At 45.0% G+C, this 13,733-nt stretch overlaps 2 protein-coding genes across 7 annotated transcripts in view; both read left to right on the top strand.

Moving 5' to 3' along the window:
- Nucleotides 1-1,509: 1,509 nt before the first annotated feature.
- On the top strand, nt 1,510-3,923 carry LOC131258966 (kelch-like protein 10). Its single transcript, XM_058260371.1, has 6 exons — nt 1,510-1,751; nt 1,859-2,107; nt 2,182-2,449; nt 2,512-2,637; nt 2,813-3,088; nt 3,162-3,923. Exons 1-6 carry the CDS (start codon nt 1,510-1,512, stop codon nt 3,921-3,923), a joined length of 1,923 nt encoding a protein of 640 aa, XP_058116354.1.
- Nucleotides 3,924-4,972: 1,049 nt separating this feature from the next.
- The window catches only part of LOC131259322 (C-terminal-binding protein), a 55,615-nt gene continuing 46,854 nt past the window's right edge, over nt 4,973-13,733 (top strand). For all 6 annotated transcript variants that reach the window (XM_058260780.1, XM_058260783.1, XM_058260785.1 and 3 more), the window contains exon 1: nt 4,973-5,116. The gene's annotated coding sequence lies outside the window, so the exon portion shown is untranslated. The remainder of the gene's footprint in view (nt 5,117-13,733) is intronic.

Genomic DNA, 13,733 nt, shown 5'->3' with positions numbered 1-13,733 from the left:
GTGTTACTTACTGATATTTGTTGGACAATGTTCTTTTGTTTTTGTTTGTGGGCGCCGTCGGGGCCTCGTACCAGCTCTCATGCCATAGACGTGAGTTCGTCTCACACAATGTATGGATTTTTCTTCTTTTCTATACCGTAATGTAAGGATCATTTTACGGGTAATCGATGCAACGTTGTGCCGTACAATTTTGCTACAATAACAGTTGGAATGAATTGCTTCCTAGTGCTATAAAACCCTCGAAAACGAACGGACAATTTCTCCTGTTTTTCGACAGGATGTACAGTATAAACCAGGTTCTTTTTTCCTATTATTAAAACTAAGTAAATACTGCACGTTATTTCTAGATGGTTCAGTATCCTATGCTGTAATTTTATTTATCGTTCACAAATTGTAGCACGTATAAGAACCAGACTTAGACCTTTAAGCTTTTTTTTTTTAAAATTACTGTACGCCAAAGTTAACAACAGTCAGCACTCTTTTGCGGGATAAAAGATAATATTCGCAATACTAAAGTTACTCTTACATGAAACGCAAACTGCCTAGTCCAAAAAGTAGAGCAATCTTTTAGATTTGATTGCGCATCACCACTTTTCGACAACTTCTACCATTACGAATCAATTTTTCTCCCGGTAAATTTTCCCATTGTTGGGATATAATTTTATTTGCAATTGAAATCTCACAAACAAACACATTTCAGCGTTTTCAACAGTATGTTCGCGTTTCATGTAGACTCGGTTCCATTAGTCAAACGTGTTATGAGGGTTGGATTTAATCCAAGAAACATAAGGTTAAGTTTGCTCTTCTTGTTAATGTCTCGTGTATGGCGTTATGTTAGGCCTTCCATCAGACGTTTAAAAAACTTACATTATTAAAAAGTGATAACACAGCGAAGGTCTGTAAGAAAATTTATATCTGCAGTTCGGATTCTGCAGGAAAATTTTAAGATAACAAAACGGAAAACCGATAGGACATAAGGATGAACAGAATATAAACCGAAGAAGTCAAGGGATATACATTTATGAGGCAGAATATGTATTTGCCAACCATAACGATTAGCAGTGCGTTGTGAGGTAAATAAATATAATATGTGACACGAGATATTGTGCTCCTACGTTGGGAGTAAAAGGAACAGTTGCAAGAAACGTGCGTGGACCAATTTGAAATGTATTCAATAAATCAAAATCGTCAACACAGCAGCTTAGCGAAGAGGCCTGCAGTACAAATAATTCAGTACTTTTAAAATAAAAATGAAATCGAAAGCCGATGTGTCTGAGGTTGTTTTTTAGATTTAGCTCAATATTATACTAGATGCAACATGCGCTTAGAGATATTGTGGTACTTCAAAATGTAAAATCAAGTAGCCATAGTTAAGAGATTTCAACACTTTATCCAGCCCTGTTAAACAAAGGGCGGTACATTAACTTCTTCAGAAGAGCTACTTTATTATTCGTTTAGGTTTCTATTCCCTTCTATCCCTTTGGTCCCGGGACATTCAATCAACTCGAAATGATGGACGAGCTGCACCCGAGCGTTGTGGATCAATCTTCCCGCTCGTCTCCAACCGCTTCGGCGTCAACATCAACCGAGTCGCTCGGGCCTAAACGATGCATCAGTTACGTCACGATGCAGGTCCTGAATGCGATGCGGCTTAGCGAAACACTGTGCGATGCCTCGATCGTGCTGCCGGAAACTGGCCGCGAATATCGAATACACCGCGTCATTATAGGCTCGTGCAGTGACTATTTTCAGTAAGTGACCAATTCATCCTTTTGTAACATCCAGCCCTCGATGCCTCATTTGCCGTACTTTTTAATTTAAATAAAATCTTTAATTGATTTTTTTATTTCTATTTTAGTATCTTATTTACAACAACAGTGCCGAGTGAGAAATATTTCCTCGAACTACCTGGTATTCCCGGTAGTATTATGGAGGAAATCATCCGTTATGCGTACCTGCGGGAGTGTGCGCTGACCGAGGACACCGTCTTCGACGTTTACGCCGCGTCCGACTTTCTGCTCATAAATAGCCTCACGGAGCGCTGTACCGACTTTATCCTAAGCCGGTTGCGGCTTGATAACTGCGTAACAGTTATGCTCTTCGGAAGGTGTGTGTATTCTTGTAGTACACAATTAGACGATTAGAATCGCAACAGTAACCCTTTATTCAAATTATTTTCAGACAACATGCGTCACCGAAGGTGCAGAAAGCGGCCTGGCAGTTTATGCTGAAACACTTTACCGCACTAGTAGAGAGTGACATGAGCGAACTGTTGCGGCTGGAAGTGGACGACCTAGGCGCTCTGTTGGCGGATGATCTACTGAACGTGCGCGAGGAGGACGTTGTGTGGGAATTTCTGCTACGCTGGATCAATCATGATCCGGGAAAACGTGCTCGGTACATAGGCAGGTTGATGAAAACCGTCCGGTTCGGTTTAATGACCACTGAGGTAGGCACATTTAGCAGGACTTTTTGTTTTGTCACTAAACGGTTTGCGTTTTCATTTTGCAGTACTTTCTTGAGAAAGTAAAAGATAATCAATATGTGCAGGCGAGCGAAGATACGAAGCAGTTAGTCATTGATGCGCTAACGTTCTTATATGATCTTGAAATGATTAGCACAAAGGCAATGAAAGAGGTGAGTAGAAGTAAATTGGAATGCAATTTTCATCGATTTGCACCCACGACGATTTTAATACTTAATTATTTTACACCCCGAGTTTGTAGTAAGTCTGCGATGTAGTGTAGTGTATTCTGTACTAAGCCAGGTTCACTGCTATTATGGAATTAATGATTGTTTCCATTGATTGCAGATGAAAACCCCTGCCATGGCTACTCCTCGTTTGCCGCATGAAGTAATCTTTACCGTCGGAGGCTGGGGCGAAGGCCAATCGCAGTCGATAATCGAGACGTACGACACCCGGGCAGATCGCTGGATAAGGGTACCCCACGAGGATTCGGCCGGTCCGAGGGCATACTACGGTGCGGCGCATATTGGCAGATATCTCTATTTCATTGGCGGCTACGACGGGGTAGAACATTTCAACAGCTGTCGCCGATTCGACATGATCGAGAAAGGCTGGAAGGAGGTGAGTAAGGAAATAGCGTCATTTTCCTTGGCTCCTACCTGATAGCCCCTGTTTTCCGTTTCCATCGGTACAGATAGCACCGATGCACTGTCGACGATGCTACGTCAGTGTGGTAACCCTAGACGGTTTCATCTACGCCATGGGTGGCTATAATGGTGCAAATCGGCACAACTCGGTCGAACGGTATGACCCCCGTACAAACCAGTGGACGATCATCGCACCGATGGGTTCGCAGCGCTCGGATGCCGATGCGTGCACGCTCGATGGCATGATCTACATCACCGGCGGGTTCAACGGGCACGAGTGTCTCAATACGGCCGAAATGTACGATCCACGGACGGACAGCTGGTCACCATTGCCTCCGATGCTACACCGTCGGTCTGGAGTTTCCTGTGCCGCTTTGTGCGGATCAGTGTACGTGGTAGGCGGTTTCAACGGGCTGATCCGGCTTAATAGTTGTGAGCGGTACGAACCTGCGGCACGCCGTTGGATCGCCTGCAAGGAAATGTACCACCAGCGAAGTAACTTCGGCCTGGAGGTCATCGACGATATGCTGTTCGCGATCGGTGGCTATGACGGGGTCAGTGCGATCGCGTTCGTCGAATGTTACGGTCCGGAGGCGAACGAGTGGCTCGAAGCGACAGACCTCAGCATGATGCGATCCGCCTTCCGTGCTGTCACCGTAGGCGATTTACCGAACATCCACGACTACGTACATTCAAACAAGGAGAATCTCATCAACGAAATGAACCAGTACCGACATTTCCTCCGGTCGGCGGAAGGCAGTATCGTTCCAACTTCATCAACCAGCGAGAGCGACAATGAGGTCGACTAAACGATATGATCGGCATGTAAGGAGTGGTGGAATAGTACGGGGCAGTTTATGTTTCAAATTCATTGTAGCTTTATGAAAATCCAAATTGCACTTATGAAAATAAATCAAATCGTAAATATAAGTTTATTTTTAAAACACGTGGGAGCGAATAATAATATGTTATCGAATTCTTGTCTTCATTTTCGAGGTAACGTTCAAATTAAGACCGTTTTTTAAAACATTTTCGAACTAGAGTGATTTTCGAATCACAATTTTGAAGCGCAATTTCCGCGAACACTAGAAACGATGGAACAATCTTTACTTGGGAAAAGTTGTTGGTTTGTAAAACACCTTTCATTTCAGGGGTCTGTTGCTAACATTTATTATTTACAAATTTGCCTTTTCAGCCATTATAATGTATTTCATGTTGTGACCAAGGTTCTTAAAGCTTGTCGGCGCGCTGCTGCTTCGTTCTAGTGGTGGGTACATCGAATCCACAAATCCGAATCTCATTCCATCAAACAGTCGCGAGAAGATGTAAACCAATCAATACCGGTCTGGAAATCGTTTACCCGAATCTGAATTTCCATCAAATCATAACTCGCTTTTTCCGTAATAAAAGCATGCCACACATTTCCGAAGTGACCTTCACCACTGTAAGTAGTTCTGTTAATCTTGAAAATCAACTAACGTATGGAAACGATGTGTTTCGCAGGCATTGAAAATCGGGCACAGTGATTTTTGTATGTAACACTGTCTATTTATTGAAAATCCTTTGTTACGTGACTAATTCGACTCATCTCGTGCCTGGTTCGAATTAAATCGCGACCAAAAAATCAAATCTTATTCGAATCGTATTCAAATGAAATCTGATTAGAATCCCAATCGAATCAAATCTTTAGAACCCGTCAAATGTGATCCAAATCCTTAGAATTCGTCGAATGGGATTCGAATCTAGAGAATCCGTCTAGGGATCGGATCTTCCGAATCCCGATTCTGCCATCACTAGTATCAGCCGCGTCGGCCATTTTCGACTACAAGCATCTAATATAGCAGCCATTTTCGACTATTAGCAGGTAGTGTGAAGACGCGTTACTTTTGACTCCATCGAACCGGGCGGAGAAAATTGCTACAATCCAGCCCATTTGTGGACTTTTCCGGTGTGCAAATGTCGTTCGTAGCGCTCGCTAGATCGACCTGGTGCTAGATGCAGTGTAAGTGGCCAGTTACCGACGCCAACGTTCCATTTTTCAGTGCAGTTGCGGAGCCAGGCCCAGTGGTGTGTCGGCCTGCTAAGCGGTAGCCGCGGTTTTCTTTTCTTTTTTTTCCATCGTACCGCCGCTTGTTCCGCCGTTTTCTGGCGTAGCGCCGATGCCGATTCCGGTGGCGGCGGTAGTGGATCCATCGGTCCTTTCTACGAGTGGTGGTCGGAATGGGGAATGGCGCGTGCATGGTCACCTTGCCAGCAGTTCGTTTGTGGGGGAGCAGAAATAAGAAGTGCGAAATCAAATCGACGGTATCTCCGCATCATCATCTCTGTCCGCTTCCGTCTCGGGTGGCGTTTAAAGGTTGCAGCAATCGGCGTGGCGTGGCGGGTGTATGCGAAAGTAGCAGCGAGGAAAATGAAATAGAAGAAAATATGAGTGATGATGGGGTGACATGAAATTGTCAATCCGTTGTGGCCTTGCAAAAAAAAATAATTTGGAAACACCAAACCAGTGCTGACCGTGTAAGAAGAACAAGCTCTAGTGAAGAATAATTTTTGCTTCCACCTCAAAGCCGGCGCTGGCAAGAAGGTAAAAGCAAAAAGGGAAATGAAACGAAACGAAAAAGAAAAAAAAATGAACCGAACGGTCAACCTACGAACCCGGGAACCACATATTAGGTAAACGCGCGCGCGTTCATTAATGCCCGTGTTGTGCGTGCGTGCGTGCGTGAGTGTGTGTGTACAAGTGTTTGGTGTCGGTGGCTCCGCGAGTGGTACGGGGTGTGAATGTGAAGGTCCCCGAAAGGAGCAAAAGAGAGCCGCCAAGAGTGCCGCGGTGCGGGCATGAAACGAGAAAGCCAGTGGCAAAAAAAAAGAAATTAAATCCAAACCAGCGCCAGCCGCGTTTCAAGAGCATCAAGAAGATGGGAAAGAAAACCCTCACCGCCCGCTTTCAATGCACCTCTCCCTCCCGACCTCCCTAGCTTAGGCAATCCGCGGACGAGTGATTGAGGATTGGGTGAGGAGTGGCGGCAGGCGCGCGGGGTGCTACGATTGAAGAATGATTCGGCCATATTCCGGGTATTCTACCGTTCGCGCAGTCAGTTCGATTGTTCGGCAAGATTGTACTGCCCGACCCCGGGTCTTGGTTTTTGGAAGCATTCGAAAAGTCACCGTAGCAGACGAGCGCGCTCCGCAGTGCGAGACGCCGAACGCGTCACCCCCATGGGCTTTTGGGAAAGGCGACGGAGTAGACGCGAGAGGAAAAAGTGTGACTGTGTGTGTGTGCGTTGCCACACTTACCCTGCCGTTGTACTTGTGCGAATGTACGTGCGTGTGTTTTATGTATGTGACGTGCGCGCGCGCGGGCGTGTGTGCATGTGTGTGCGGGCGCGGTGTGATTCTTAGCGAGAAGAAAGATAGTGAGCGGGTTCGCGGTATTCACTACTGCGCCAAGCTCATATGTCATTTCATCTCATCCGATCGCCGGGCGTGCGTTCCGTTTTAACGGCACCACTTGTTTTTCCTCTTTCTATTGCTGTCCTTCATTCAACTAATTTCCCCCCGCCTCTGCCCCCTTTTTGCATTTCACTTTGGCGCCATCGTGTCCAAACGATCCGCGCCCCGCACTCTCACAACGACTCATTCTCAACAGCCAGCGGTTGGTGAGCGGTTCTGTTTCTCTCTGTGGTTTTTTTTTCTTCATGGCCATTTTTTTGCTTGTTTTTAGACGGACAATTTTTGTTGTTATCGGTCTGTTTTTGGGTTTCGACGAATGGCAAATTTTTCATCAGAAAAAACTATGATAACCACCGTTGAGTTTTGTTTATTTTTATCCTGTCGTTGTAGCTAAAGGCTCTTCGTAGAGGGACAGCGCATACGACGTTAAGATCAATGGCCAGTTCCAGGGAGTGACTTGTGAAAAATGTCAGCTAATCAAAAGGATATTTTACCTAATGTAAAGTAGGCTGGATGATACAGCACAGCATCGAATTTTTCCTTCCTGAACGGATAGACTTTAAATGAACAAATGATGATTTTGACTGTGGAAGAAAGGTAAGGATTTGGGACTCTATTTTGGCTGTCTCAAAGTATTGATGCACAATGTAGAAGTTAGGGCAATGGAAAGCTGTTCCCTGTCGAATCTGAGGCAAATGCATACCGCAAAACAACAGCCTGCTTGGATTGTGTGGTGTAAAAATAATGGAACCCATTGTGCCGCGGTGCAAAGTTGTCAAATGTGTACCTTGTCGTGGTTTGGTTTTCCTCTTTTCAAACCGACTGCTACAAAGGTACATGTGCCGGTAACAATGGCAAAGGGTAGCGACAGACCGTGCGGAAAAGTGGAAAAAGCGAACGTTGCTGGATGCCGTACACCGACGGTGTTGTAACAGACGCTGGTCTCGGGTTGGCCTTCGGTCCAAAACCCGGCCACAGTGACTTCGGTATATTTGCACAAGCGGATTCGTTTCGCTTGCGATAAAACATAATCGGTAGCGGGAACAAGCATGCAAGAAGCACATAACGAATAACGAGTAAAAATCTATTGGGGGTGGTGGTGACACTGGGTGGAAGGTGAGGCAGCCAAGTGCACACATGCATGCATCCGCCCAACGGCATGGCGCGCGGTGCTTCAGAGATTATGCATTCGGTTGGAGTAGGCGCTGCTCACCTTTGCCGTTGTTGTTGTGCTTCACCACGAAAATAATTGGGCGGCATCACGGATGAACTGGAAAAAACAAAGAGCGACATCAACAACATTGTAGCGGCAGCGGGCATTAAATAACGGACGCAAAATGCGAGAAGCGCGCTCGATCGAAGCAGGCTTATGGCGTTCGTTGCTGACGAAATCATTATCGTCTTCGTCGTCGTCGTCGTCGTCGTCGTCGTCGTCTTTGGGTAAGTGTATTAATTTTTGCTCTGATGAATCGCCCACTTAGCAGGCCCAACTCTAAAGAGGAGTCGCCGCCAAACTCACTGACTCACGCGCTCACCGCACGATCTTTTTCTTTCACGATCAAACCGGTACGGCAACAACCGGTTTCACGCGCCGGCTGCGAAGTTTTGCCGCACGATGGGGAAGGGAAAAAAAATGCCGGCCCTCGAGGAGGGCGTCTCGATGTAGTATTTGAATGAACAAAAAAGAAAAGGAAGCATCGTGTGATGGTGGGTTGCCATTTAGGACTTTACATACTAGCTGTCTCGCGAACCATAAAACAGTGGCCGCCTTGGGTTGACAAACAAACGTGCGTGTACAATCGCGCGAAGGGATGAAGAAGAAGATAATGTCCAATGAAGTAGAGCACCGTAAACCTCTAGAGAGGGTTTGAGTGTTTTTCTTCCTCCCAGGTTTTTGAAGGCGGGTAGAAGACGCAGGCACCAAGGCCAACTGTCTGGCCTTTCGCGCCCGATGCAATGTTTTTCAACACGTAACCCGGATCTTGGACTATGCAGACATGAAATACAAAATGTAGCGGATGTTTGTCTAGTGATAAATAAAAAAGGGTTTAATAATAGCTTAAACTAGAACGTGGTTGCTTCGATTGAACGAATCGGAACGAAATCATTCCGATACAAAATCAAAACGTGTAAAGAATGAAAAGTTTTATGAATGACAAAGTACATCCAAAAAGTGGCGATATAAGTTACAACGTGTTTACGAGTGTTTTATTATTGCTTACGGATTCGATTCGATTGTATGATTTATAAAAAAAAACCTTATTTTATCTTTATTAATCATTTTGTTTACAATACGCCTGGAATCTACACCCATGACCTCCGAAGGTAGGTCAGTAGTTTGTATAGCGTCTTTTCCTCGCTGCGTCATGAGTTTTCTGTCCGACTTGGATGTTCACAGCAGTGAATTTATTTGTGCAAATCAAACTCAAAACTATGATGATAAGGAATTATCAATTTTTCGTTTGAGAAATTTACATTCTATTCAATCTTGGTTTCATACAACAAAGTTAAGGTACTCGAATTGAGGATAGTTCTTATAACTTTGAAGGTTTGTTTACCCTGATTTAGTGCGACACGGATTTTTAAAACTTTGTTTGACAGAAGAATGGTTCAATATGGCAATTGAAGTGGCATGGCAAATGAGTCCACCAGTTTTTTTACTGATAAAATAGAAAAAGGGAGGGTAAAGAATTGTAGATTTTCCGTTTTCTTGAAGCTATTTTTTCACAATCGCAGATATCGCTTTATCCGTCAGTAATAATATTTATTTCATAAATTTCCTTAGTAATAATAACGCACACACCATATGCAGCCCCGGGTCAGTGTCTTTAAACTCTTTCTGCCAGGCAGGGGAAGAAATGCTTGAGTAAATTCGAAGCACGTCCAAGGGACACTACATTCATTTTACTGACCGAAGCGCGGCGCGCGTAAGCGTCCCGGTTCTCGAGTCACATGACATCTAAGAGAAGGAAAACGATGGAAGGTAGAAGAAAATAGCGTCGGTCTTTTAGTTTTACTTTCCATTCAGCCAAACCCCCCACCCCTCGCTGCTGTTGGCACCTTCGCGTATGTGTGTTGCGGTTTCTGCGCGGTCTTCGGTTTTCCGTGTTGCTGCTTCCTTCTTGTTTTCACCTTTATGCGTGCGCGCGTTATGGCCGGTTATTTCATTGGTTTTATTTCGGTGTGTCTGTTTTTATTTTACCTTTTCACCCCTCTCCGCTCGGTTCCGTTTTCTTTCCTTCCCCCTCCACCAAGCAAGCCACCATCAAGATGCAGCATAGCGCGCCATCGTAGAGGGCAGTTGTTTTGTTTTTCTCTTCCTTTCGTCGTACAGTTTGCGCTTCACCATTCTATCTGTCGCTTCGTAACCTTCCTTTTTCCACTCTCCCTCATCCCGCTCTACTGACGGCTCACGTTCAGGGCCGTTCCGTTCTTGCACCGCAACTATGGCGTCGGTGTACGCTCGGGTGAGGTGTGGAAGGGAATGGAGAGGGGGGGAGTCCGTTGCGTCGGGGTCAGAGCCATTGGGGTTTTTTTTTTGTACTCCTCTGCTGCTCTTCTCGTCGATTCTCTATATTGTAGGCGATTTATTTTCCCATCCTTCTCGCTTCCCTTACCCACGCCGCTATGCTCTCGTTCATTATTCCTCGTTCCAACCGTTCGCTATTACCGTCGTAACCGCACCCTTCCCCTGGCACGCGATCCGCCTGGAAGCGAAGAGACACATCTCCATATAGCAGACGGAATTCTCGTTTCGCTGCCGGCGGCATGGCGGTCACCAGACCTGAGAGCCGGACGTCTTTGTGGCCTTTCCTCTTCTTTCCCTCGTTCTGTAGAGTGGCTCTCCGCTTTCTTCATACCCTCCCTGCTCCCTGCCTACACTCTCGTACACTGCTTTTTGGACCGTTTTAGCCACGTCATGCTGATACTGGGCCAGTGATGTAGTTTTTGAGGAAGGAAATAATATTTTTCTGAGTTTTGGTTCTACCTGAATGTAAACTGGATTCGTTTTCCAAGCTCTAGAAAAAGCGACAGCTGCGCATAAAAAATTATGCCATGGCAGTCAACGTGTTAGTATTTAATCAAAGTCTATTAACACCTTTTCGTACGGGCGACTCCAAAATTTTACATCATTCTCTTGTCGAATCTTTCATTCCGTTAATTTGCGTGCTATTTCATGCTCTGTTTCAAACCCACTTCTTGTACTTATCTAATGTACTGATTAAACGCGTGAAATTATTTAAATTAAAATATTGCATTAAAAACGCATGGAACCAAAACAGTGTTTGTTTACATCGAACTGACATCACTCCAGGATGGTTTTTAGAATACAATGCTTGTCGTTTGCATTAGAAGAATAATAATAAGTGGAAAAACTTCGAGATAATTTGACATTTCTGGCAATGAAAGTAAGGAAAACACAAAAATGTTTTCCTATCTACGGATGTTTTAAACAAAAACAAATTTTTGGACTACCGCAGGAAACGCTGTTCCGGAAATGTAGAATTCTTCCCGAATATAACAAAAACATCGATTTGATCACTGGCCTCGATGGCTTCTTGGCCTCGTTGCTCGATGTGTGGGCCAGGGGTGCTCCCCACCCGTCCACTTTCCACACCCTCTCCGCGACTTTCCTTTCCACTCTACCTCACCCGCTCTCTCTCTTCGTTCGTTGAATGATCCGCATGTTATGTCGAGATCGGTTGTTTTTTTTATTTATCTCCGTTCCAGAAGCGAAGAAGCAAATCCTTCCACCACCTTCCTCTCCAGCATGTCATGTTGTTTTTGCCCCTCTTCCTCCTCCGGGACTGCCGGCTGCACGGTCACTGCTTTCCCTCCTCTGCTGTGTCTCCCCGTCCGACCATCGTGGTTGGGATTTTATTTTGGATTGATCGCATCCTGGTGCGGCCGCGCGGGAAAGGATGGCCAAGCGAGAAAAAAAAGGCAGCTAGTTGTTGTTGGGCGGAAGACAAGCGCAAAGGGTGTGCTCGATGAGCGCGGCGAGGTCTACGAACGCGCATAATTTTATTCATACGCCACTTTTGCACTCGCCATCGTCGTCGTCGTCGTCTTGGAATGATGGGTTGGCACAAGAGTGTGGGGGCGGAGAAGGAAGAGGCCTACACCATTCCACGAGAACCATTCTCTTCCTCACGGGTGTGTGTGTGTGTTTTCATGTTTGTTTTGGTTTTCTTCTCGAGCTTTTCATTGTCGAGGCTCGTTGTTCTTATGGGCGCTACTTTTCCTCGCATGGGTCTCTCGTTCCGTCACTCCCACCTTCTTTGGTTGGGTATAGGTTTTTTTTTGTCTTTTGTTTTCTCGCTTTTTCCAACTTTCCGCGTGTCCCCGGTACCCTCATCCGCCCTCCTTCCAATAGCGTCCGATGAATATTCGATTAACGTTCGATATGGAGGCCGGCCAGAGCTCGGCTTTCGCTGGTTTGCGCAACGCAGCTTGGGCGGGAATGGCGCGTCCGGTTTTCTCGGGTTGAAGATCATCCCTCTCTCCCCATCCGCGTGCGCCTCTCGTCCTCGGATGCCGCCATTACATTACAGCGAACCGGAAAGTGCGCGCGCGTTCTGATGCCGGGGTTACACACCGATCGTGGTCCGGTGGAGAGGAACCGGTTCGGTTGTAGGTCGCGACGCCGCTTTCAATCGTGGATGTGCAGTGGCAACCTACGATGCCTAGGTTAACATAAATTGGCGCTCTTTTGCGGAATCTCTTGATATTTTTGTAGCCCCGATTACATTTTCGCGGTTCTTTGAGCGTTGCATAATGGGTGAACAAGGTCAATTTGTGGAGAAGAAGCGTCAGCGTGAAGAGATGCTCCTAACATCGAACCTGTGTTGGATGTTCAGCATGCAAATTATCATCCGCGCGTGACGCAAATTCGTCAGGGAGGGAAGGAAGTTGGCCCTACCTTCGAATAGTCCATTCAATGGAAGACGGAGATTTAATCAATCCTTTGCACGATGAATCTTTCACGAGTCTTTTGGACGGATTTAACATCTCGTTAAGACAGTGGATATGACGGATGCACTGTAATCGATTCGAATCGTTACATTTTAAAACAAGTTTTGCGAATTGTAAATTGAGTGGAAACTTATCAAAAATCAGAATTTAATTTAATGGAACAACCTTTATTTATTTCCTAAGTCCATAGCTTTTCTGAAATCAAATGATAAAAGTGCTACGGTGCAAATTTTTTAACTATCTTTTTTTTTTGTAGCGCTACTCAACATAAAAGTCGGAAATCTTGCTCAATTTCTAAGAGAATTGATTAAGACAACATGTGTTAAGCGTGTCTTGATGTTGTTGCAATAAAATGTATGAAGAAAACTCATCCATTTTATTTTAATTCAACTAACACCAACAGAACATGCCTGAGGCATTAACAAATCCGAGCAACTTCAAGTTTGACAGTTTTGCCACAAGTATTAAAACTATTTTTTGCATCAAAAAAGGGTAATTTTTATCATACATTTCTCGTATTAATCATCGTGTAAAAATAGTCGCATTGCGTTTCCATTTTTACTTTAGTAGACGTGTTACTAATTTTGAAATAATGCCCCTGGGGTGGAGAAAAAGTTATTTAGAGTTAAATATTGATGAAATAACATACAACTGACAAAAAAGTATCATTAAACCAAGTTCAGTTCACAACAACAGCTCAACAGTATATCAAATACGCTAACAAAAATTTAAAATCTTCGGTTAAATATCTTTCGATTGTTGACACATTTGTAACATGATGGTATCCTCCCCTAGCAAAACCCGAAAGCGAACGGAAAACGGTTTACATTTTCGTGGTAATTTGAGCGCTGCATAATGGGGCAAACTGGCCACTTTGGGGGAGAAAAGGGAAGCGTCAGCGAGAAGAGATGTCTGCGGTAAAGTATCGGTCGATAATTTCGAATTGCGCATTGATCCCAAAATTGGAGACATGCGCGCCTACATACCAATTTTCCCTCGCTCCGGCTGATGGCCTTTCCCTTGGATGGGAATGTCATCTGGCATGTGGGACAGATTAATGGGGAGGGCGGTAAGGCGGGTGAGAGATAGCCATCATACCTACCGTTTGACGACTGTCGTGCGAATAATTTTCCTATTGGAATTGATTTGCCTGTATCGTGTAATTGGAGTGTCTGTGTGTGTGTGTTTGT

The sequence above is a fragment of the Anopheles coustani genome, chromosome 3, assembly GCF_943734705.1.
Source record: "Anopheles coustani chromosome 3, idAnoCousDA_361_x.2, whole genome shotgun sequence".
NCBI classification, from domain to species: domain Eukaryota; kingdom Metazoa; phylum Arthropoda; class Insecta; order Diptera; family Culicidae; genus Anopheles; species Anopheles coustani.
The sequence above is the reverse complement of the archived record's forward strand: the minus strand, read 5'-3'. Positions and strand labels throughout refer to the sequence as shown.